The sequence below is a fragment of the Erithacus rubecula genome (genome assembly GCF_903797595.1).
Source record: "Erithacus rubecula genome assembly, chromosome: 3".
NCBI classification, from domain to species: domain Eukaryota; kingdom Metazoa; phylum Chordata; class Aves; order Passeriformes; family Muscicapidae; genus Erithacus; species Erithacus rubecula.
The window spans coordinates 2,198,383-2,223,153 of record NC_136689.1 but is presented as its reverse complement, the minus strand read 5'-3'; the positions used below and the strand labels follow the sequence as shown (position 1 = coordinate 2,223,153).

The window sequence follows — 24,771 nt, the reverse complement described above, 5'->3', positions numbered from 1 at the left end:
TGGATGGAGGATGGATGGATGGATGATGGAGGATGGATGGATGGAGGATGGATGGAGGATGGATGATGGATGGATGGATGGATGGATGATGGATGATGGATGGATGGTGGTGGATGGATGGATGGATGGATGGATGGATGATGGATGGATGGATGATGGATGGATGGATGGATGGATGGATGGATGGATGGATGGATGATGGGATGATGGATGGATGGATGGATGGATGATGATGGAGGATGATGGATGGGATGATGGATGGATGATGGATGGATGATGGATGGATGATGGATGGATGGATGGGATGATGGATGGATGGATGGATGGATGGATGGGGATGATGGATGGATGGAGGGATGGATGGATGGATGATGGATGGATGATGGATGGATGGATGGATGGATGGATGGATGGATGATGGATGGATGGGATGGATGGATGGATGGATGGATGGATGATGGATGGATGATGGATGGATGATGGATGGATGGATGATGGATGGATGGAGGATGGATGGGTGGATGGATGGATGGATGGATGGATGGATGGATGGATGGATGGATGGATGGATGGATGTCACCAGTGGAAGGTATCCCTGCCCATGGGACTCAATGACACTAGATGGTATTTAAGGTCCCTTCCAGCTCAAACCATTCTAGGATTCTATCATCTCTATTGCCTGGAATTTTCCTAGGCTGAAATCAATCACAAAATGCAAGTGGTTCAAAAGGCAGGAAAATTCAAGGTGCAAATGCCAAATGACATGAGCTCACCTTAGCTTCCTTTTGTATTCATCTTCAGAAACAAACTCTCCAGGGAACTCTGGAATTTCTGTTGCTCCCCACTCTGGTGACAACTACAATATTAGCAAAAAATATTAAAATAATTCTTGGAAGTGGGCAGTGCTTTATCTATACATACTGAGGAATATCTCTCATGTGTCCACAGTTCTGTTTAGTTCAACAATTACTAAACCTATGTGAAATTTCTTTTGTACTGGAGAGTTTTTAGGTCTTTCCAACCCAGAAACCCCTGCACAGACCAGAAATATTGTCCAATAAAAACATGAAAAAGTACAGCTTTGTTCCATACCCCTTCAATAACCTCCTCCTCCATCACTCCTTGCAAAAGGGATGGCTCTAAACTGCAACAGCAACAATAAATTTTAAACGAGAAATAACCAAACATGATCAGTCACCTTTAATTTCTTGTCCAGATAAGCTGGAGACACCCAACCCTGTCGAGAGGGACTTGATTTTGTGGGTTTAGTCCTGACCAGCCATTTCAGAGGATGAGCTGAATCCAGGACTTCCACATATTGTCCTTCCTTCAGGGTGATGGTCTCCTTGTCCGGCGCCGCGGGCACGTAGTCAGCAGTGACCATGTAGACATCAAAGATCTGCAGGCACAAAACTACAGTCACTTTGTGCTCTTCATTTCCCTTACAAAGAACTTCTCAACAAAATTCCTCAGGCCAACTCTATCCAAGGACACAGAAAATCAAGTTTTAACTTTCTGAAGTTCAGCTGCGAAAGCCAAGTCATGGTTATGTTTTGACCAGGTTGACTGGAATGACTTGTTCAGGATCACAGGGTGAGCATCAGAATTTGATTCTCTGTGCTCTGTATCACTAAAGCTACTAAATACACCTACAAAATTGAATTACATCACAAAAGAGGATGGAGATCCCTACACCATTGCAGGTTGGTCATTCTAAGTTTAGTTTTCTCCTTGTGTCCAGCTTGTCCATAAAGATACCATACCTCCCCTCTGGAATCCCCATCTTCAGATTCAGAGGAGGATTCCTGAGCAATGGATGAAGGTCTGGATCGTCCATGGCGAGGAGATGCAGAGGGAGTTCTTGACTCATCATCACTTTCTGCACCTGGTACTCGAAGTTTGGCTGAAAAGCAGAGCAACAGCAAAGTGTTAAATAAGTTTCCCCAGTTTAAACATGAACCAGATCTATCATAATTTTCCCTAGGAAGAGCATTCACAATAATATTCAGTGAGATTTCCCATTGATATTTAGGATTAAATGAGTAATTTGGATGTTTTAATATATGGTGTTGCAGGTCTACTGCACATGATGTCACTGCACTGCAAGAATATTTGTTGGAGAGTTAATGCCTCTATTCTTGCTCCAAGTTAAATTTTTTTCTACAAGATAATCATTGCAGACAAACCAAAATATTTCATTCAACTCAACAAACCATTAGATTACTGCAGAGTTGTGCACAGGGTTTTCAGCCTTAATTAAATTATAAAATTCTACTGTGAGCAAAAACTTGGATTGCTTTCTGATTTAGAAGTGATGAATATCTGAGATAGCATCTGAGATGAATACCTAAGATATGCAAAATAACCTCCTATTTTTACAATTTACTGCAATAACTTTTTTTCCTAGTTCAAAATTCTAGACTGAGATGTGCGGGTTGGATGAACTCCTACTAAAATTTCTTACCTCTAAGCATTGACAAATGTTCATTTGCTTATATAGAATGACTGTCTCAAAACTTTAAATCTCACTTATAATATAATAACAAGATCTAAAAAAATATATTGTTGTTTTTTTTTTCCCTACTGTAATTAAACTGTGTTTTCCAGGTTCCTTACCCTGAGTTATTTTTGCAGATACCATTTCTGAGATACGTGAGGTGAGTTTCTGGAAGAACTCTTCTGAGCCAACATCAGCTAATGAAATAGGGCTCTTGGGCACACCTTCTCTGCCAGCTTCAAGGTCTCCTGCAAAAAAAAAGAATTTCTTATTAAGCTGGCAGTGTCATTGAAAATTCATCTCTTTTTGAGTAATAAAAACTTCTGTGGAAGGAAGGTTTAATTTTCTTCACTTCTCCTGTTTTTAAAACTGTGCTTGCTCTCAGTTCATCCATATAATTCACCCTTGAGCAGCAAGCAGTCCTGAAAGGTTCCAACATTTCAGACAATTTCAGGAAAACTGGACAGAAATAAGTGGATGCATGAAATACATTGACAGTCTCAGTTGTAGATATGGAGGACAGGAAGAAGAGAGAGAAAACAGCTTATCTTACCTTCAGAGGACTGAATAGACCTGAAAAAAGAAAATAAAGCAGAGTTAAAAGTTACAATAAAACGGGTAGTAAGGAGAATTAAATGAGAAACACATCCCTCCTTCTCCCACACATCCAATCACTCACCCCAGTGTGGTCATGATGGCTTCTGACACCATCACACGCTCCTGGGTCAGGACTTCAGCCTCTCTCACTGCAAAATTGGGGTTTATCATTAGGGCACAGAAGGCACAGAATGTCCTTTGTCAGGTATTTAATGCAGCACATTTTCTAGACATGGATTACTGGGAGCACTGCTGGAATATATATTCCCAATCCTGTGATGGAAATGGTTTCCTCCTCTCCCTGTTCATGGAAATTATATAATTGCCCCATTTCTCCACACTGCTCAAATTATCCTTCTGCAGCTCTTGGTACAATAAAAATGTGGGATGCAAGGCAGGATAGCAGAAAAATTGAATCCTTCACAGCTCTGCCCCCTTCCCAGTATATATTTGTTTTTCCCCCATTTTACTGTGTTAAAAGAGGCCTTGGAAAGCTCAACAAAAATCAAACTACTCTAATACAATCCAAAATACCTCAGCAGAGTAAAGCACACAAAATAAATTTTCAAAGGTGACTTTTCCCAGTTACTTAACAATTGCCTTTCTTTCATTTTTTAAAATTTGTGCTTAATTTGGTCGTTCCTTAGACTTGCCTTCTGTTTATACAGAAAAGATGCTGCAGTTAACAAAAGACAGAGTCAGAAATCTAAAATATTATAGAAGTAAAAAGTGTAAAAATTTGCAAGACAAGCAAAAACATGGTTGCTTTTGAGAAAATGTATTTTTCAGGGTGAGATTGGATAATTTCCTTAACATCCACACTTGTTTTGTTCTCTTTTTTTTCCCTTAGGCACTGCATAAAAGGGAAATAAGGAGGAATTTTTGGTGTTGTAGCAAAGATTTACCATCTGCAACTTCCAGGTTGGCAGTGCAGATGGACTGGCCAGCCTTGTTGGTGGCAATGCAGGTGTAAGCTCCACTGTACTTCTTCTTGACATCCAACAGGATCAGGCTGTGGTGCATGTTGGAACTGGCAAGTTTGTACCCAGGAGTGTCTGGTTTGATCCACAGGATGTCTTCCCGAGACTCTTCTTTCATCCAAGTGATTGTTGGTGGTGGATGTCCTAAAGGAAAATTGAAATAAGATTTAATCTTCCTGTTTGTGTTCCTCCCTTAAAAATATGATCTATTTTCTGGTACTATCCCAACAACAACAGGCATAATATGCAATAAGGGAGGATAAACCATTTTACAGCACGTTCATAAAGGCATTAAATCTTTCCATAAACCAAAATTGTCAATCACCATACAATTAATGGTCAACGTGCATCATACTACAAAGTGTCATTATCCCCATTTTCACACACAGGAAAATGGAGGTGAAGAAAAACAAGATGCTTTCCTGTGAAATGTCTTTGTAAGAAATTTAAGATGGAAGTGAAATCCCAGACTTCAATACAGGAAATGAGGTTACAATGGCTTGTGGACAGGGAGAGAAGAATGTGTTGTGAGATTACATATTTCAAGTGTTATTCAGAGAGATGAGGTATCTGCTCACTCACCTTCAACTTTTACAGATAATGTGATGCTTGCACCCTTTTTCACCTTTTTATTTGTAAATCTTTCAAGGAATCTTGGTGGTATCAGCTGCTCATGGGAATCTGGAAATTAATATTAGTGATGAAGCATAGTGAGTTTAGACTTGAAATTTCCTGGGGCTTCTGTTTTACCTGCTGTTGTTTCTCTCACCTGTTTTTGGATGGCCTTTCTTTCTCACTAAGGATCTGGAACACAAGGAGAAAAAACACATGCTAACTCCAATAAGTGTCCAATCCATGAGTTGCAGAAAATCGTTCCTGAAGTGACTCCAGAGAAGATATTACACAATATTGGTGTGATTGGTAAGAGTCCCTAAGCTTTAATGAAATGAACTTTTAAGGTTAATGAGGATGGGCAAGAATAAAATGTTTATGAGGCAACAGTCAGACCACAGAAAAATTGCATCATCATCTTAATTTTACAAATTTGAACCATGAGTAAAGCAAATCATCCTTTACCTACAGCCTTCCCTACCTCACCTGAGTTACCTCAGGAGGTTTTTTCAAAAAAAACTACACAAACGATGAGAGCCTCTGGAACAGCCCAAAACAAAGCAACACCTACCTCTGACTACCAGCCTGGCTGAGGAATAGGCAGAGCCAGCAGAGTTGATGACAAATATCAAGTACTGGCCGGCGTCCGCCTTGGTGACGTCGCGGATTTCCAGGGAGTGGAATTCCTGCCTGTCAGTCTTGAGGATTCTGTCCGAGGCCTTTAGGGGCTGCCCATTTTTGAACCAGTAGAGACGAGGCTGAGGGTAGCCTGTGAGGAGCAGTTACAGACACAGAGAACAAAATTCATTGGCAACACTGATGTGGGAGCGTCTCCAATCTGCCAGATCCTCTGCTGTTTCAAGGGTTTTACAGGGCTCCTGTTCCAAGAGTTTAACCAATTAGGAATTCTTCAAAATGAATTAAATTTTATTGAACTGCTAAAATTTTTTCCTGTCTCCTCAGTTTCTGGCCCTCCCCATATTGTCTGCATGTGCAGATGCCTTGGAGGTTGAAAAATCCACACTTAGGTTTGATTTGAAAGGTTCACAAGGAGAAATGTTGAAGCCAAATGCATTGTCCTAATTTTTATAGACAGCAACAGGAGAAAACAGGAAAATCCCTACCTCTCCTTACAAGAGTCAATACCAGAGGGATGTTTCTGCAGTTTTTATGTTGCAGGAGCAATCTCTTAATGGAGGAAGGCAAGCCCAGGACTGCTTCATATATTGAAGAGAATGAGGGAGACTGACCTTATTTTTATTATTATTATTTTAATACATAATACTAGATAAAGTAATTTATATTACATAAATATATGCAATATATAATTATAGTTATTATTAATGATAAAAATTATGTCAAGATTATTATTCCTTATTGCTCCTTGTGCTCAGAGAAATCCAGAATTCAGTTTTTAGAAGCATGTGGCTGTCATTATGCCCAGGTATATGGACACAAAATGAGGCACTTAATTTGCCTGTGACTGCTCCAACAGTTCCTGTTCAGCAGCATGAACACATTTGTGCAAAAGTGGTGCAAGGTGCTCAGTCCAGGGTCACAGCTGCAGAAAAGTACCTTGGAAAACCTCACCCAGCACTGATGTCAGACCTGTAAAACTGACAATACTGTGGGATCCACTCACCTTTCACCTTCAGGTGAAATTTAGCCAGAGCTGCTCCAGTGCCACATGAATATCATGAAGCTCATCAAAGATCTGGGGCAACTGCTCCTCCTCAGTGGTGGATTCCTCCTGTTCTCGGCTAAGCAGCAATTTGAATTAGAAAGAAGAAAATCAGGATGCCAGGTAAGAGTTAGGAATCAGGTAAATTACATTTTAGGTAAATTCAGTCTGTGGGCTTTGGCATCTTGAGAACAGACTCAGCACCATCTGAAATTAAAAGAATGATTCCTTGAGGAAATACCCCAGCTTGCCTGAAGGCTCTAGAGCAAGTCTGCCCATGATAAAAGTGCAGCTGTTGCAGTTATTGCATCTCATCTGGGCTGGATGCTCCCTTATGGCATTAACCATGCCCTGCTCAACACAGCAAACCCAGCTCTGACAAAAATACACAGATTGATCTCACCGAGTCAGAGATTAGAGCCAGAGTTCCATATTTTACCTTGAAATGTATTCCTTGGCACTGTAGTAAGATGATGTCTCTGTTGCATCTGCTGCTGTCTCATAGTCCGTGCTGGTCACTGATAAATGGAAAAAGATAGTTCTGGAATTACCTGAGCTTTGAGACTATTTTTCTTAAATAGTTCTTACTGATTTTAATTCCCTTACTAATCTGAGTGACTAGCAGGGGGGATTTTACATTGTACTGCAGCAGGATCTCACACATCCCTGGATTAGGGAAAACACCTCTGTACACCCCAAAAAAAGCTTTGCTCTGAACCTCACCTTGAGTTGGCAAAACCCATCTGAACCCAAGAGGTTTGCAAACGAAAATTTTGTGGCCAAAACATTTTTATTTAAAATGTAAATAGTGCTTTCCTTGGGGGAAGGGAAAAAATAACCAGGTCTAAGCAGAACTCCTTTCCTTGTTTTTTCTACAGTGATTTTGAGACTTACAGTCCACCCGGAGCTCAGCCTTGGTGGAAGCCACCCCCATGCTGTTCTCAGCGAGGCAGCGATAGACACCCATGTCCGTGGGCACCACAGCAGTGATGATCAGCTGGTGGCACCCTTCCTGGTCCTCATTGATCATGTAGTGATCGTTTTCTTCAATGGCTTTGCCATCCTTGAACCAGCGAACCGTGGGCAGGGGTTTGCCGATGACGATGCAGTCGAAGCTCACTGGGTACCCATCCTGCACCTCCTGGTTTTGGAGCTCGGTCATGAACATGGGGGCTGAAGTTGGGGTGGTTGGAGAGAAGAAAGAAAAGTTTGGTTTTATCTAAAGATATATTTAGGTCCCTGCTGCCCAGACTTGATGTTTTTTTTTAATTGATGAGTAATATCTTTTATTCTAGAAAGAATCAAGAAACTCCCTAGCACTATGAAGATATTCCATCAGCACAGCAATACCACATCTGCCAACTGTATATTGTCCCTGCTCTTCTCCTTGCCAAAATGTCTTGTCTCTCTCAGAACCATTCTAAACCCTATAAGTACAATAATCATAGTATTTATGGTCATGTTGTAGTAGGTGACATTTCTAGCTTGAAAAGGGGCTTCATAGATGTCAATACATCACCAACATGCCTCCTCTCCCTCAAAATGAAAAAGAATTAAAAAGTGATTATTTTTCTAAAAGTGCAAAGCTTTTCTAAAAATATCTGCACCAAATTAAAAAAAATAAAATATTGCATGAGAGTGAAAAAATATATTGTGACCTGTTCCCACTGTCTTTTCCAAGGACTAAACAAGGTTTGCTTCCCTACCTGTGTCAGAAGCAGAGGTGGTGGAGGCCTCGCTACTGGAGGTGCAAACTTCCCAAGGCTGGGAGGGGATGCCTTCCCAATGCGCAGTTCGATTTTTTTTCGGGCCTTGCTCCAAGATGTCGATCTCCACGGGAATTCCCAGAGCACCAAACATCTCTCTGAACCGCGTGGCGGCCGTCTTGGCCTCAGACACGATTTCGAACTTGATGTAGATGTACTGCTCATCCTCACGGTACGTGGTGGTCGACCACGTCAATGTCCCCTTCATCTGCACTGACAAAGAGCTCTTCCTCCACATCAGAGATCTCGGTGGAGATCTTGGCCCTGAAGAGCCTGTGGAGTCTCCTCCCTGCTTTCCGGAACGCGTCGTCCAGCTCGCTGCCGGACGAGCTCTCCGTCTCGCTGTCGGTGCTCTGCTTACCCCGCTTCTCCTTGAGAAGAACTTGAGGCTCCTGAGCACCAACCACCACCTGAGCGCTGTGTGAGACCTTGCCAAACTTATTGGAGGCCTCACAGGTGTATTTGCCTGCATCCTTCCTGTCCAGGCCAGCGATAATCAGGGAGCAGGTGCCGTCGCTGTAGCTGTCGATGTGGTAGTAGCGCCCATCCGAGAGCTCCTTCCCGTCCTTCAGCCAGCGCACGTTCATGTCGGTTTTGCTGTGGGCAACACACTCCAGGTGCAGGGTGCTGCCAGGCTCTCCAGAGAAGTCTTTGAAGGTCTCAGTAAACACCGGGCACTCTTGTTGTTTGATCTCTTTCCTGACTTTGTAGCCTTTGAAAGCAGCTTGGATCTTCACAGCTGCCTTATTCATAGAAGGGTCGTCTAAATCTGGCAGCTCCGGCTCAGCTGGCTGAGCAGCTGTGGTGGCCACAGTGGTCTCCACAGTGGATGTTTCCCACTGTTTCCATAATTTTCCTGTGGAGCTGGACTGAACCTTGCTGGTGACACTGATGGTCTTCTTGCCAGCTTTCTTGAGGTAGTTTACTAGGGAAGGAGTCCCAGCTCTAGACTCATCATCAGAGCTTGTGAAGGAGAAATCTGCCTCTCCTGTCCTGGCCAGCTCATCACACGTGGAGTACTCCTCTGAGTAGTAGTGAGACATCTCTGCTTCCTCCTTCCTCAGCTTCTGAAGCTTCTCCTCCTCCTCAGGCAGCTCGCTGATGGAATCCAGGGGGGCTCCCGGCTCATTCGGCGTTTTTGGCCAGGGCTTCCCACAGGAGGTGAAGATCTCCCTCCTGGGCAGCTTCAGGGGGCAGGCTGGGCTGGATGTGCCCATCCACCAGCTCTTCAGCCTGGCTGGCAGGGGGAGCTTCCCTGGCAATCTCCTTCAGCATTGACACGGTGGGAACTGCAAGGAATTAAACAGAGGAGTTAAATATCTGCGAGTTTTGAGAAAGCACGTGGAAATGTTCTACAGGAGAGTCTCAGTGGCATTTAACTAAGCATCATAGTGAGAACAAAGTAGGAATTTACAGAATTACAGGATGGGGAAGGTTGGAATGGACCACTGGATATCATCTAGTCCAACCTCCCTGTTCAAGCACAGTCCCCTACATCACATTAATCAGTGTTCAGATGGATTTTGAATATCTCCAGAGAAGGAGACTTCACACTCTCTCTGGGAAGTTGGTATTACTGAATCTGGTTCTGGTGAACTTGTCCTAGCTGACCCTGATTTGAGGAGGATGGACCAGACCATCTTCAGAAGCTCTGTCCAACCTCAGCAATCCTGTGATTCTACACATGCACTTAAAACATTACTAAACAGCCCTTTCTTTAATTTTTTTTTTTTTTTAATTCCTTGCACATTTGAACCCAATAAATAGATTTCTGCCCCTTCTAATGCTGCAGTTGATGAACTGGTTGTCAAGACTGCCAGTGGAGCCCAGAAAGCTACCCAGGCTCATCCTGTCTCCCAGGGCTTCCCTGTCTGTCCTGGATAGATCTCCAGGGGCTGTGTTGGGAGCTGAGACTCTCATCTCACATGGACACACCTGCTTGGTTGGATGTGCCTAAGGTGCCTGGGACACATTCACAGTTTGCCCAGTCCCTTTTGAGATGCTCCAGGTTGTCAGGGACATCCACAGAATACCCTAAAGCATCTCAAATGGCATCAACAACTCATGTACAGACAATAACATCACAACTTACATATCCGTCTCCAGAAACTCCAATCTGAGCAACTCAAAAATATCTGGAATGCAGGAACATACTGGAAACAACCAAACAGGAAAATAACAATTCCTTGTGGATTGTTATCACAGCTAGTAAAAGAAAATCTATTCCAGTCCAAGCTGTGGAGATGCCCCTGGATGTCCATTCCAGACCTATTTAACATCCCAGCAATGCACACTCCATACCTTCAAGACACAGACTGGCAACAGATTTGACTTCTGGAGAAGCCATGCAGGTATAGCTGTCCTGATCCTCAGGTTTAAATCCATGGATAATGAGGATCTGCTTCGCTCCATCAGAGAGGATCTCGTATCTCCCTCCAGCTTTTATTTGTTCTTTTCCCTTGAACCAAGTCACTTTCTCCTCAGTTTTACTTGACAATGTGCACTCCAGGCGAGCCACCCCTCCTTCTGAGACAGATCCTCCCACCAAAGGTTGGGTGACTGTAACTGGAGGCTCTGCAATTACACAAATAAGTGAATAAAAGAATAAATTATCATCTGCCTTTACTCCATAAAATATACCAGCATCTCATCCATCATTTACAGATTTTCATCTGTGTAGACAACCAAAGGAAAAAAAAATAAATTAAAACACTGGCAGCATCCAAAGTATGCACTTCCAAAGATAATATCAAAACAACTTTCCAAGCTCTCCCAGTGCTTAAACCAGCTCCATCTAGACATACACATGCACAAGTGGTTGCATTTCCCACATTCCTGTGTTTGTTTGCTGGTCTTCATTTACCCATACCAGTATAAAATTTCTACAGATTTCTACATCTTAAATGATGTGAGACAAAAATGATGTGATGTGAGGCAAAAAAGAAACAATAAATAGAATGAAAAGAGATTATTCAAAGTGGCATTCATCTATGCTCGAAATAAATAAATAAATAAATGATAAATAAATAAATTTATCCTATCTTAGTAAGAGTAAAAATTACCAAAAAGCATAAATAATTTAATACCAAAAACTCTCTACATCTTCTTTACTCTTCTTCTTTACTAACATAATGCTCTTTGTACAACCATGATAATTCAAAGAAAATCACATTAAACTCAGAGATGTTGACTGGGATGTAAAAGACAGTGCTGGGTTCCCAAAAGCAGCACATCCCTCAAGGTTCACCTTCCTCTCTGCACATTTCACCAGGGTGAGGGGATTGCTGCCCAAAAGGTTTGGGGTTTTTTGTTGACAAAGTGCAGAGTCATCAGGGTCCAGGACTGGCAGCAGTTATTGCTTAAAAAAAATATATCACTGTGTGCCTGAACCTTAAGCAAAAGAGTGTTTTTTTATCATTATACTCAATTTGAAGAATTTAGATGAGCTATACCAGAAAGTTGCAAGAAAAGAAAGACTGAGAGAGGACTCCCCATCCCACTGTAGCTTCCAAAATTTCACCATCACACAGCAAAGGAACTGTGCCCTCCAGCATTTCATTGTGGGGATTTTCAAAAAAGATGCATAAAAACATAACAAAAGAGAAAGATGGATGAAGAAGACAATGCTCCCCACCCACAGTCATGGTCTTGGTTTCCCCAAACACATTCCAGCATGCCCTTTTTGACTCATTCCATCCTAGCTCCAGCAGAAAAGAAACTCATGGGCACTGACCAACATATGGATGCAGTTCCAGAGACCCATGGGGATGGGCCAGCACATGGATAATGCAGTGCAGCCTGCAAGACAGGTGGATGCAGTTCAGAGGAAATCAGTGCTGAGTGCTAAAATCACAGCAGCTTTTGTTCACAGCAGCCCAGAACGACTTTTTTATCCCAAGCTCTTCATCCTCTATTGTGCTGGCAGCCAAGCACTGAAAGATATTGCACTGGGAGATGCCTGGAGTGGGTGAAGCAGGCATGCCATGCAAAATGTAGGGTCTGCAGGAGCTTGCAGTCCTCCCTGGGGTGTGTCCATCCTCACCTAAGGTCACCATCTGGGGGAAGTGCACTGCCTCGCTGGCCCCCGCTGTGTTTATGGCTGAAACTCGGAATCTGTAGGGTTCCCCTGGAGCCAGCCCCTCCACGGTGAGCTCTGTGTTCTGGATGAGGGCTTCACTGCAGGACTGCCAGCCAACTCCTGGGATTTTCCTCTCCACCTTGTAGCCCAGGATGTGCTGGCCACCGTCAGCCGGCGGCTTGTGCCAGGACAGAGTGACAGAGTGGCTGCTCTGCCTTAGGACTGCTGGCTCCTCAGGTGGCTCAGGGAGGGCTGGGGGCACAACAGAGGTCCTGAGATGTACAATGTGAGCAGCAACACTCCATCCTGAAACACCCATAGGCCTTCTTCACCCTAAAAACACCCAAGAGCCTTCTTCATGCTCTTCACCCTAAAAACACCCAAGAGCCTTCTTCATCCTAAAAACCAAGAGCCTTCTTGATCCTAAAAACACTCAAGAGCCTTCTTCATCCTAAAACACCAAGAGCCTTCTTCATCCTAAAAACACTCAAGAGCCTTCTTCATCCTAAAACACCAAGAGCCTTCTTCATCCTAAAACACCAAGAGCCTTCTTCATCCTAAAAACACCCAAGAGCCTTTTTCATCCTGAAACACCCAAGAGCCTTCTTGATCCTAAGCACCCAAGAGCCTTCTTCATTTGAAAATACCCAAGAGCCTTCTTCATCCTAAAACACCCAAAAATTTTCTTCATCCTAAAACACTCAAGAGCCTTCTTCATCCTGAAACACCCAAGAGCCTTCTACAAGCCGTGAGGAAGCAAATGCAATGGACTGAGTATCCTCCTTGTTGTAAAGTTGAGTGTAAAGCCATCATAAAGTCCTGACCATGTATACCTGTGCATCACTGTTTATCCTTGTCTGCCCTGATCTCTGCTGCCAATGTCAAAAGTTCATTTTCCAACTCTTATCTCGCGTTATTAACATCTGGATTGCCTTTTATAAGTAGCCAAAATTAAAAAAAGCTGTTTTAAATCCAGCAAACTTTTTTTTTAAATTGTGGTGGAAGTGACTAGAATGTATAACAGAGACCCCTTAAGTCTCAGAATTCATTAGACAGTGACTGCTTATAGTCATTTAAAGTATAGATGGTCCATCAGTGACTCTTTAACATCTCAGCTACTGCTAAAATACATTTCATTATCTCATAACCATCACTGGGATGGTGCTGTGTGACACTTCTGGGTGACCCACTTGTCCCTCTGTGGGAAGCAGCTAGACCCTGGGTATTGAAATGAACACTGACATGTTATTATCCAGCCTGCTTCACCAGGGAATAAGGGAATTATCATCTTCCCAACTTAACTATTGATTCTCATGTCTCTGAGGCAGGAGTTGTGTGCTTCATGGGTGTCCCTCACTTGAAGGTTTTAATATGCTACTCATTAATCTGGAAAACTGGTTACCCTGCACCTGAGCTCATGAGCAGATTTCAAAGATTCCTTGCTGTCCTGGATAATTTCTCCACATGGACTCTAGCTCAGCTCCCTCTTGTGTCCACATTTGATGAGAGTGAAGCTGAACTCTGAGAATGCTGATCTTTATTAGAGTTTATGTTACATTTTACAAAAGTCTGCAGCTAAAGAGAGTTGGGGAGCATCTCTACCATCACTAGCCTGATATGTTTTTCTTCTGATGAGGTGCACTACTTCTGGTTGAAGAACAAGTTGCCAGTATTATCTTCTCAGCCTAAGAACACTATTTTGGGGACATGTGAGGCAAAGTGGAAAGAATCAGCACAAAGTTTGGGAAATCCAGTGCTGCAGCTCAATACCAAAATTTGAGGTTTTTAGTGCCCCTGGGCTGAAACACACACACTTACCTATCACAGAAAGCTTGGCTGAGGAAATGGCCTCCCTGGAAGCAAAGGTCACCTCTCCAGAATGATGCAGCTGGGCTTTTTTCAGAATAAGTTTGTATTTGTTTCCATCTGCTTGTACCTCCCAGTCCTCACCCGACTGGATCTCTATGTCATTATTGTACCAGGTCACTTCATTAACTGGCACAGCTTCACTCAGGACACAGCTAAATGTTGCTTTTTCCCCCAGAGACACTTCCACATCTGTGAGGGGCTGCAAGAACTGCAGGCGCCACCCTGTAGATTAAAACCAGTGATCAAGCCCTCGGTTACAGAAACAATCAAGAGATTTTGTGAATATTTGTGCTGAAGCTCTGAACAGCCAGGCCTTGGAGACCAAGGAGACCATTAACAGGTTTATGTCTGTTGCCAGAACAGAAGGTTTAGAATCACAGAATGGTTTGGTTTTGGAGAGACTTTAAAACTCATCTTGTTGCACCCCCTGCCTTGGGCAAGGACAACTTCCACCAGACCAGGGTGCTTCAAGCCCCATCTAATCCATAAGTGGGGACTGATCTCTGCTTTGTACTCTTAGTTTCTTGTACAGAAAGGGGTTCTGGGCCCCACTGAAGTCTCCAGTAATAGGAGAAAACAAAAGGAAAAAAAAGGGGGAAATAGATGCCTTAAGTTTTAAGTTTCTGTTCTGGGGTGTGCAGCTTTTAGTTTTATATTAAGGGTTACTAGGATCTTTTCACAGGGTGCTGATCACAAAACAGTCCTATTCCAGCTGAGGACTCAAGGACAACCTCTTCAAACTTCAGGCCTTAAGCATGAACAATGTGAAAAGAGGAGGGCAAGCAAGGAGGATGAAACTTTATGATTTGAGTCTATTAATTGCACAGTTGACTCCTGCATGCAAATGGACTAAAACCTATAAAAATGTGAGATCTCATGACCAATTCCCTCTTTTGCTTCCATCTTGGAGCTATCCAAGACTGTGGCACTGGTACTGCCAGGGTGTGGCCTTCGAAAGCCTTTCAATAAATATTCCTCTTATTCCTTATTATTCCTCTTAACTCTATCCGGTGTCTGTCTCAGCTCATCTAAGCATCAATAGCATAAAGAAAAGGATACAGAGGTAATATGGTTGCTGATAAAACCCTCCTCTCTGAAGCCCTGAAGTGCCTATAAACCCAACCAAACTCAACAGAAACATGACAACTCTGAGACAGCCATTTGCTGCTAACTCAGTGCCAGCTGGTGCTGCTTGCAAACCCTGTCACATCCTACAGAACAAGAAAATAAGGAAATTGTAAAGCATCATCCATTTAGGGGTGAGAGAACTGGATTTTTTCAGATTTTTGGTTTTTAGGGAAAACCAAAAGGTTTTGGGATGATCTAATTTCCACAATGTGAAAGGAGCCAGTGAGAGAGATGGAGAGGGACTTTTTGCAAGAGCATGGAGTGACAGGACAAGGGGGAATGGATTCAGAAGGACAGAGAATAGGTTTACATCATATTAGATAATAGGAAGAAATTCTTCCCTGTGAGGGTGATGAGCTCAGGGTGCCCAGAGCAGCTGTGGCTGCCCCTGGACCCCTGGAAATGTGCAAGGCCAGGCTGGATGGGGTTTGGAGCAGCCTAGGATAGTGGAAGGTGTCCCTGCCCATGGCAGGAGGTGGAACTGGATGAGCATTAAGGTCCCTTCCAACCCAAATCCATTCTGTGATTCTGTGGGTTAGTGGTGGGCTTGGCACAGTTGGGTTAAAGGCTGGACTTGATGATCTCAGAGATCCTTTCCAACCTGAATGATTCTATGATTTATTGTGTGGGCAGAACGTTTAGGTAAGAGACAAACAACAAATGCAACTTTTCACATTTTCCTGGTTTCTCTCCCCTTTCCAACCAGAAATTGAAGACCTTCCCTGCCCAATCACTCGAATTACCTTTGACAGTGAGGAAGGCTGAGGTCACTGCATCACTGCACATGAAAGTCACCCTGCAGCTGTCCTGGGGAGTTAAATTCTTCAGCAGCAAGATATGCCTGAGCCCATTTTCAAAGTAAACCATCTCAGTGTTGTCTGTGGTTTTGGCAGGTTCATCATCAATCAGCCAGTTGTAATTGTAGGTCTCAGGTTTGGAGAGGTAACACTCGAACAGGGCTTCCCCTCCTTCCATGGCCTCCACGTTCTCCAAGCCCTGGACAATGCTGTTCTTGGCTAGAAAAGAAGGAAAATTAACATTATTAATTATTTGGCCATGTTCCTCTGAATATTAGCAAGCCTCAGAGGACTGGATGATTCCCACTGCTGTAAAGCTGATGGAAAAAATGTGATAAACTGAGCTTGTAGGTTGAGTTGTTGATTGTATCCACACTCTAACAAAAGATTATAATAAAAAGATTTAAAGACAGATTAAAAAGTAATGAAAACCTCCAGAACCTCCAGTATTTCATCTACAACCTCTAGCATTTCACCCAGATTTCCTCCAAAAATGCGATTTTTTTATATAAAGAAAAAATGATCATATTTGCATGAATCTGGCCAACAGTCAATAAAAAGGCATAACTCAAAAATATAAAGTCTAACCAAAGTCCTTTTGTCCTATGACAGGAAACATTTCCCAAAGATCTCCCAGACAGCACAATTATCATCATGATTGGAGAGATGTGATTCCACTGACAGCTCACAATACAATTGTATTACTTTTCTTGCAAAGCAAATATAAGAGAATATTATGGCTGACAAAGCTCTAGTGACAATTATCTGAAATAATTCTGCCTTTAGGAAAACACAAAGTCAAAATCTCTACTTTGAATAATTTGTAAAATTCTGAATTATAAAAGCTCTGTGACATTTAGGTTTATTTTCCCATGTGTGGTGAGTTGTGGGGTCAGAAACATGCACAAACCTCCACACTCCAGTCATGCATCAGTTGTCACCTGGACAGAAGCAAAAATTAAATGTGGGCTGGTGCATGTGGGTAAAATTCATGTTGTTACAGGGACAAATTACATGCAAAAGGGTGGGGACACACAGTTGAGTAAATACAGTTTATACAAATATCATTAAATGGTCAGCATGATTTGTGTTATAAACCAAGACCCCAAGACATTCCTTTAGACCTCTACAAATCATCTGGAAAACAAAAAAACATACCAAAAATCACAAACTACCAGATATTTATGAACTTATTACTAATTACAAGGTGCCCAGAGATGTTGTGCGTGGACTCTCCATCCCTGGAGTTGTCCAAACTCATTTTGGATGGGGCTTGGAGCAACCTGGGATAGTTCAAGGTGTCCCTGGCCATGGCAGGGGGGTTGGAACTACATGACCTTCAAGGTCTTTCCCAACCCAAACTGTTCTGAGCTTCTATAATACTAAAAATATTCTGAATTTTATTAGATCCATGCTTATGGAGAACAATGAGAGGGTTGCAGAAGCATTGGTTTCCCTAATTATGGAAAGTAGCCAATTGATAACCCTATCTCCTCTGGGATGCTTTTAGATTACGTTCATTAAAATTTTTTAAATCCCTACAATGCAAAGTGCTTATCAATGTAGAAAATTAATAAATAAAACCCTGCTCTTCTGCACTAACAACCAACTCCAGTTAAGCAAGAAGGCAAATAGCCACAAATATCCAGAAATCAGAACCTGCTGTTGCTGATCACACCAATTTACTTGGTAACCAAAGCCAGGAATTCCATATGCAGCAGAAAAAAATAAGAAATTTCCATGTAAAATCCTACTTATGGTAATTTTTGTATACATTGTTCCTCGGGGTCTCCACAAATATGAGTGCTGAGTGAGGAGGCAATTCCTGAGGTGTCACTATTTGAAATAGGTAAATTGCCAAGCTCATTTACTCAGCAAAATAAAATGGAATTCCACGCTATCCATTAATCACTGATTTTATGTCACACTGTAAAAAGTGTTTGTTAACAGCAAAACAATATTCACATTATTTCTTGGACCAACAACACCCCTGTGATTTCACAATTCAGCAGGACACATCCCATCACACTGATGTTAGATGTATTAGAAATAACATAATGCTGCAGTTTCATATTCAATTCCCATTATCTCCCAACTATTTTTATCCTCATTTCCAGTACCAGAGTGAGCACCAACAGCAGGTATCTGATGTGTCCTTTATTGCAAAGCCTTGCCATGATTTTTCTACCTCTTTTAATTGGAACCCACACTAGTCTTCCTCTCTGGCTGGAAGACCTCACCTTGAACATCAAGTGTAGCCATCACTTTAATGCCTTCAGCTTCACAAGAATAGATGCCAGTGTCTTCTGGGACCGTGGGGTTAATTTTTAGCATGCTCACATTCCAGTCCTGCTCGACAATCACTCGCTGCCCATCTGCATGTATTTCCTGATCATTTTTCTTCCAGATGGCGTGCACTGGCCTAGAATACTGGCATATGAACTCTGCTGGGCCATCTTCATCAACAGTCATGTCCTGCATGGGACTGACCACTTCAATGGTGGGATCTGTTAACCAACACGTCAGGAAGGACATGCATTAGTGGATCCCCATGGAAATCACCCCTTGGAGGGTTTCTGCCAAGCACAGAGCCCGTGGGGAGCAAGCAGAGTGGCAGGGCAAGCAGGGGGTGGCTGGGGATTAGCAGTTTAGTCTGTGCCTGTGTCAGCATCAAGCAGGAGGGAAGCCAGACTGGTGCATTAGAACATGGCCATGGCACTGGGAAATGGGCCACCAGGAGTTGAGGCTGGTGCTGGAACAGTCTGAGTTTGGACTGATGGTTTAGTGTTTCTTCCAGTGTTCCTGGGATATTGCAGGCTGGGAAGCACTGGATGTGAAACACTTCTGCTTCCTGAATGTGGAGAACAAGGACTGCAGTGAGTGGTTCCCTGCAACTCTCAAACCTCACACAGCAATGGGAAAACACCACAAACTCTACTGGAGGCTCCTTGTGTGACTAAAATATAACTACTCATCAGAAAGAAACACAGTCTTCAACTGAAGACACTCATTCCTGTCCTGGGCTGGTCTTGGCTGTCATAATCATGTGAGGAACAAATATCCAGGACAACTGACAAAAAAAGGGCACTCCACAGGAGCAGATGGATATTTTTTGATTATTTGTGTGTTCCTCTGCAGCAGACACATTGTTTGGAGAAAACCAATAGGATTTCCTTTACAGTATTTTAGCTAGAGATTGCTGAGAGATCATAAACCATTGACATCTCAGACTGAGAGCCCATAAAATGCTGAGAGCAGTTCCTCTGAAGAAGATCCATGAGGCAGCTTTAAAGCACTTTTAAAACACTAGTTCTGCCTCTTGTGAGGCAGCTGTAAGGCATAATGGATATATCTGACCTAAAACACTGTCAGCTTCCAAAACAGTCAAGAATCCCTCTTGAGATGTCAGACTGGACCATCCATCTACAATGCAATGTGCAGGTCAGAAGGAAAAATATCAATGTAGTCTGAAAATGAAAGTTTCTCTGAAACATCATTCTTAGCAGAATTGTGTCAACTTAAAAAAAAAAAATGATAGGGCTACAAAGGGACATGAAAAGATGACAGTCAGAGAAAGCTGAGATATCATCAGGAGCTGATGACCCTTGAGGAACCCTTCCAGCTCAGGACATCCTGTGATTCTGTGATGTCCTCATTCTTCAGATAGCTGCTCTGCTCACAAGCCAGAAGGAATAACCCACACAGGATCTGTCTGGAATGCTCCTCTTGAAACTGCTGCAGCAGGCTGAGGGTTTGGGATGTTCCTGGCAGACCTTGGGCAGCAAAGAGAGCTTTGCAAGCATCATTTGGAAATTTGTAAGGCTTGATCCCACTCTCTAGGCTTCCCTCTGCCATTCTGAGTGTCTGCCACGTGTGTTTATGGAGAGGAGGGCTCCAGGGAAGATGGTTTTGTTGATGTTCTGCTGACTGGAGAAACCAGCAGGTGTCTGTGCAGCTGGGGAGCACAGCTCCATCCCTTTCACAAGATGTAGAAATGTTTCTCACAGCTGGTATCACCTGTGGTACTGGAGAAGGTCCTGGTTCCACTGTCCCCTCGCTGTTGGCCAGGACAGGGATTCTGGTGGCTCTGTTCACCTGTGCAGGAGCTTTTTGGGACTTAGGAGCCACAGAACCTGCAATTCTCACCTGCCCAGAGGAGTTAGAAAAGAGCAGCAACTCCTTCGCCCTTTTTCTTCCCCCATCATCTGTGAATCACCACTCTGGGTCAGGGAATGAATGCAGTTTTAGTAGAGGAATGATGTTGTGAAGATCCAGCATGAAAAGCTGAGGTCTCACTTGTTATAGAATAAATCCAATTGCCAACATGCCTCAAACCAGGAGAATGAGGCACATGGAACAAAGTCAACTTGCTCCTTGATGATCAGCAAGTCATGGATGGTTGAATAGACTGAAATGTATTTCAAACACAGATTTATGATTAAGTCTCTGGACAAAATAGAGTGTAAAAAAAAATGTTGGAATGGTTGGAATTTACAAGTGTGTCACTTTACTGTGAAATCAAGTGTTACTGAGCACAGTGTAACTGGGGTTATCCCAATCTAGTTATAAAATTCTGCTACTGTGATTCAGGTTTGCAATTCAGGAATTTTGGCTCCATGGAAGCACAAGATATCCACATACATGTGTGTACCTGCATGAACTGTGGGGTTGGACTGGATGATCTCCAGAGATTTCTTCCAAAATCAATCATGCTGTGATTCCATGAAATGGACATTTCTCAGGAGTCCTTAAATTCACTGAATAGAACACCTAACAATGCATTTATTTCTAAGTTATGTTTCAGGTCCACTGGAATTTTTTGCCTGCAGAGCTCAGAAACAGGTTCATGAAGAAGTGATTTCATATTTTATCTTTGCAGAGAACCAAATTTTCTGAATTTACAAGGGGCACATGATGCACAGGAGGAGACATCAACCACTGACTACAATTCCATATTGTGGATCATTCCTGTTACAGCCCAGCTATAACAGGAGTAGATTTGAATAAAGATCTTTTAACTCTTCATATTTGTGTATATATCCCTTCTCCAGGCAGGGAATAGGATTTAATTTTGCCTGAAAAATAACAGATCTTCCCTTCCCCATGGCTGTAAAAGGACTGAGTGGGAAGGAGCTTGGTGTATCGAGTCTGGAGCTCAGTGTTATTTGCAGCTTTTGGCTACCCTTACCAAATGGGAAAAAACATTTTTTCAACAGACCAGAAAGCCTTGCCAGTGCAGGGATGAGCTTTCAAAAACGAGGTGTGTTTTGTCCCTGTGTTACTGGAATGTCACACACCCACTGGTTTCCAGGAACAGTCCAAAATCCTCTCCTGGGAACATGCTGAGCTCAGCACCAGCAGTCCAGCTGCGGAGCAGCACAGTGGTAATTTTGGGAATTACCACCTCCTCAAGATTTTGTGGTATTATGAAAAAAAAAGCTGAAGTGGGGATAAAAAGTCAGGTGCTATCACAGATGTTTATGTTCATCTCTTCTTTGAGTTCAGGTGAAAGCAGGAGCCCTGACCCTGCAACCCTCCCTCACCTGAACCACTGCAAAAACCAGCGTGGTTGTACCCAGAGGAGTTCTGGGGTGAGAGTGGGTGACCTGCAGAACCAGAGAGTTGCAGGGCACAGGAGAACCATGAAGGGATTTAGTAAGGGTAGCCTGGAAGGCAGAAGCACCAGCACATGGAGCAGATCCACAGGTGGCCACGTGTTTCTTGCTAAGAGAGCAATACCTTTGACTAATAATTTAGCTGAGGAGATAAGGGGCCCAGCTCTGAAGGTGACAGTGCCCGAGTCATGGCACGCCACGTCATTTAGGGTCAGAGTGTGGATCCTGCCGTCCTGCTCAGAGATTTCTGTCACCAGGTTGTTGTGGAGGGGGGTCCCATCCAGCCACCACTGCACGTCCTTCACGCCCGGGTGCGAGAGCTCGCAGGTGAACGTGGCTGACTCGCCCACAAAGACGTCTGTGCTCCTTAAACCAGACACTATCACTGCTGCTGCTTCCTCTGCGTGACAGAGCAAGAGAAGGTGCCAAAGGGAAACAAAAACAAACGCGCTCGAGTCGCTCCCTGCAGAGCTAGCCCAAGGGCAGCTCCAGGAGAGTTAAGCTTGTAGTGCTTCTGCAAGAATTTCTTGCTTATAGGACAGTCTGTGTGTCTCTGCAAACATCATTTCACTGGGAGGAAACTCCACTCCTTGGCCAGGCCATGCCTGGCTCTCCTGTGTGTTGCAACCATCTGCAGAAGTTGTATGAGGCACAGAGGTACTAAAAGATTTAAGTACCTTAAAGATTAAGCACCTGGGTGCTTTAAAGGAGTAATAAGATTATCAGCAATGATAGAAGCTGCAATCAGTTGTGAGAAGAATTTCAGTGTTTTTATGACCACTGCTCCAAGTTTTTCAGCAGTACCACCATCTGTTCTGAGACACAGTATGGCCAGTACTTTAAACTAGTTTAACTTAAAAAGATGGGTCAAACCCCAACCTGGAGGTGAGTGTCTATATCTTCACTGGAATCAGGAAAGAAATGACTGAACTTCCTGCTGTTTGGCCAGTTACTGTCAAAGATTTTGGAGTAAGAAATCCAGGCAGAAAACCATTTCCACCACGTGTCACCACCTTACCTTGCACGTACACAGACCCTGTGGTGATCTCGTATCCAGTGCTGCAGGTATAATCCCCACAATCATCAGGCTCTACACCATGGATGATCAGCTCAGCTACGCTGCCCTTCAGCTTCACCTCGTACTTGTCACTGGGCTGAATGACCACCCCTCCTTTCCTCCACTCAACGGGAGCGTCCGGCTTGGAGATCTCACAGTGCAAAACAGCCGTTCCCCCTTCTTCAGCCTCTACGTTTTTCAGCTCTTTGTTAAACAGCACTGGCAGTACTGCAGTGGAGAAGCAACTGCATCAGTGACAGCGCTCAGAGGTGAGAAACCTGCTTGTAGCTCCTCCAGCTGGGCCGTTCCCTACTTTCTTTTCTTGGGTTGCGATACAGGATGTGGCCAGAGATGTGTATTTTGTCATCATCTGTTGCAGCCAGGTGGGGCAGTGCCCCTGATCTCCTGGCACATATTCTCTGCTAATGGGCCATCTTTAAACCAGCTGGGCAATCATCTTTAGCTTCCCACAGCCCATCCTCCCTCCAGAGAATATCTCCTGTTCATGGCCATTGGGTCCCAGTGCATGACTGATAAAATTCCATCATCCCACTGGGAGATGCTCCAGCCAGGGGAGGAGCCAAGCCTTTCCTACCCACAGAAAAACTGAGATTTTGGACACCAAATCAGCCTTTTTCTACTGGATTCCAGAAGAAAACCAGACCTTCCCATATCATTTTTTGGACCTTTGGAGGAAAACTGCACCTTCTAGATGAGCACTGCTTCAGCTGAACCACTCTCACTGCAGGAGGATGCAGCCACCATTGAATGGGACTGTGCCACCACCCTGAGTGACTGATGGGTGTCAGCTTGGATTCTGACTCTGGCAGCATTTTGGGTTTGTTCTTTGTAATACTGTATTTCTATCCTAGCAAAGAACTGTTATTCCTAATTCCCATATCTTTGCCTGAGAGCCCCTTAATTTCAAAATTATATTAATTTGGAGGCAGGAGGTTTACATTCTCCATTCAAACAGTGTATTCTGCCTTGCTTAGTAGACACCTGTCCTCCAAACCAGTACATTTCTCAATCACAATTTGCCTGCTGGCCACTGGTGGAATGAGCTGCTGATAGTGCAAACGTGTCCAGTGCTGCTCCATAAAGGGGTACCAGAGGTCACAGGGCCTCTACAAGTCTTCACATGGCCATAGTCAATGAAAGCACATAGAGCACAGCATCACAATAACACTGAGAGTCAGAACCCTTTAGGTTGGAAAAGACCCTTAGGACCAAGTCCAGCCATTAACTCAGTGCAGTCAAATCCATCACTAAATCACATTCCCAAGTGTCACATCTTCACATCTGTTAAAATATCTCCAGGGATGGTGGCTCCACTGCTTCTCTGGGCAGTCTGTGCCAATGCTTGGCCACCCTTTCAGTGAAGAATTATTTCTAAATAAACCTCCCTGGTTCACCTTGAGGCCATTTCTTCTCATCCTATTGTTTGTTACTTGTGAAAATAGAGCAATCTTTACCTCACTACAATCTCCTGTTGGTAGCTGCAGTGAGTGATAACATCTCTCCCAAGCCTCCTCTTCTCCAAGTTAAAAACCCCAGCTCTCTCAGCTGGCACATGAGATTTTGGGTGTTTAATCTCTGGAACAACATGTTCTGAGCAAGAGTTTATCATGGTGACTACACCCACAATCTACAGGTGTAATCTAATCTAAAGGACATAGAATTCTTAGGAAAAAAAAAATAAAACTGTAGAATCACAAACCCATAGAGTTCTCAGTACAAAATGAAAAAAACTGTAAAATCTCAAACCATAGAGTTCTTAGTACCAAATTAACAAAACTGTAAAATCCAAAACCATAGAATTTTAAACACAAAATGAATAAAACTAAAATTCAAAACCACAGAATTTTTAGTACAATATGAATAAAACTGTAAAATCCCATCATAGAATTCTTAATATGAAATCAATAAAACTATAAAATCCAAAACCACAGCCACTAAGTAAGGCAAAGAGATACAATTCATGGGCTGCTCAGGCAGTAAGATATACAATGGATCAATTTAAAATGGATTTGTCCTTGGTGTGGTGAAATACTCCAGATTGATTTCACGGTGTCAGTGATAACTCAGCAATAA

At 43.2% G+C, this 24,771-nt stretch overlaps 1 protein-coding gene across 1 annotated transcript in view; it reads right to left on the bottom strand.

Moving 5' to 3' along the window:
• The window catches only part of OBSCN (obscurin, cytoskeletal calmodulin and titin-interacting RhoGEF), a 176,748-nt gene that overhangs the window by 54,283 nt on the left and 97,694 nt on the right, over window positions 1-24,771 (bottom strand). The window contains 25 exon segments of the mRNA XM_079300531.1: window positions 774-856; window positions 1,199-1,399; window positions 1,764-1,903; window positions 2,617-2,745; window positions 3,051-3,070; window positions 3,177-3,243; window positions 4,000-4,218; window positions 4,657-4,755; window positions 5,258-5,455; window positions 6,329-6,367; window positions 6,370-6,446; window positions 6,807-6,885; window positions 7,262-7,544; window positions 8,074-8,172; window positions 8,174-8,312; window positions 8,314-9,247; window positions 9,250-9,273; window positions 9,276-9,422; window positions 10,435-10,707; window positions 12,176-12,463; window positions 14,030-14,302; window positions 15,952-16,224; window positions 18,246-18,512; window positions 21,745-22,020; window positions 22,639-22,905. Coding sequence (XP_079156657.1) covers window positions 774-856; window positions 1,199-1,399; window positions 1,764-1,903; window positions 2,617-2,745; window positions 3,051-3,070; window positions 3,177-3,243; window positions 4,000-4,218; window positions 4,657-4,755; window positions 5,258-5,455; window positions 6,329-6,367; window positions 6,370-6,446; window positions 6,807-6,885; window positions 7,262-7,544; window positions 8,074-8,172; window positions 8,174-8,312; window positions 8,314-9,247; window positions 9,250-9,273; window positions 9,276-9,422; window positions 10,435-10,707; window positions 12,176-12,463; window positions 14,030-14,302; window positions 15,952-16,224; window positions 18,246-18,512; window positions 21,745-22,020; window positions 22,639-22,905 — 4,894 coding nt within the window.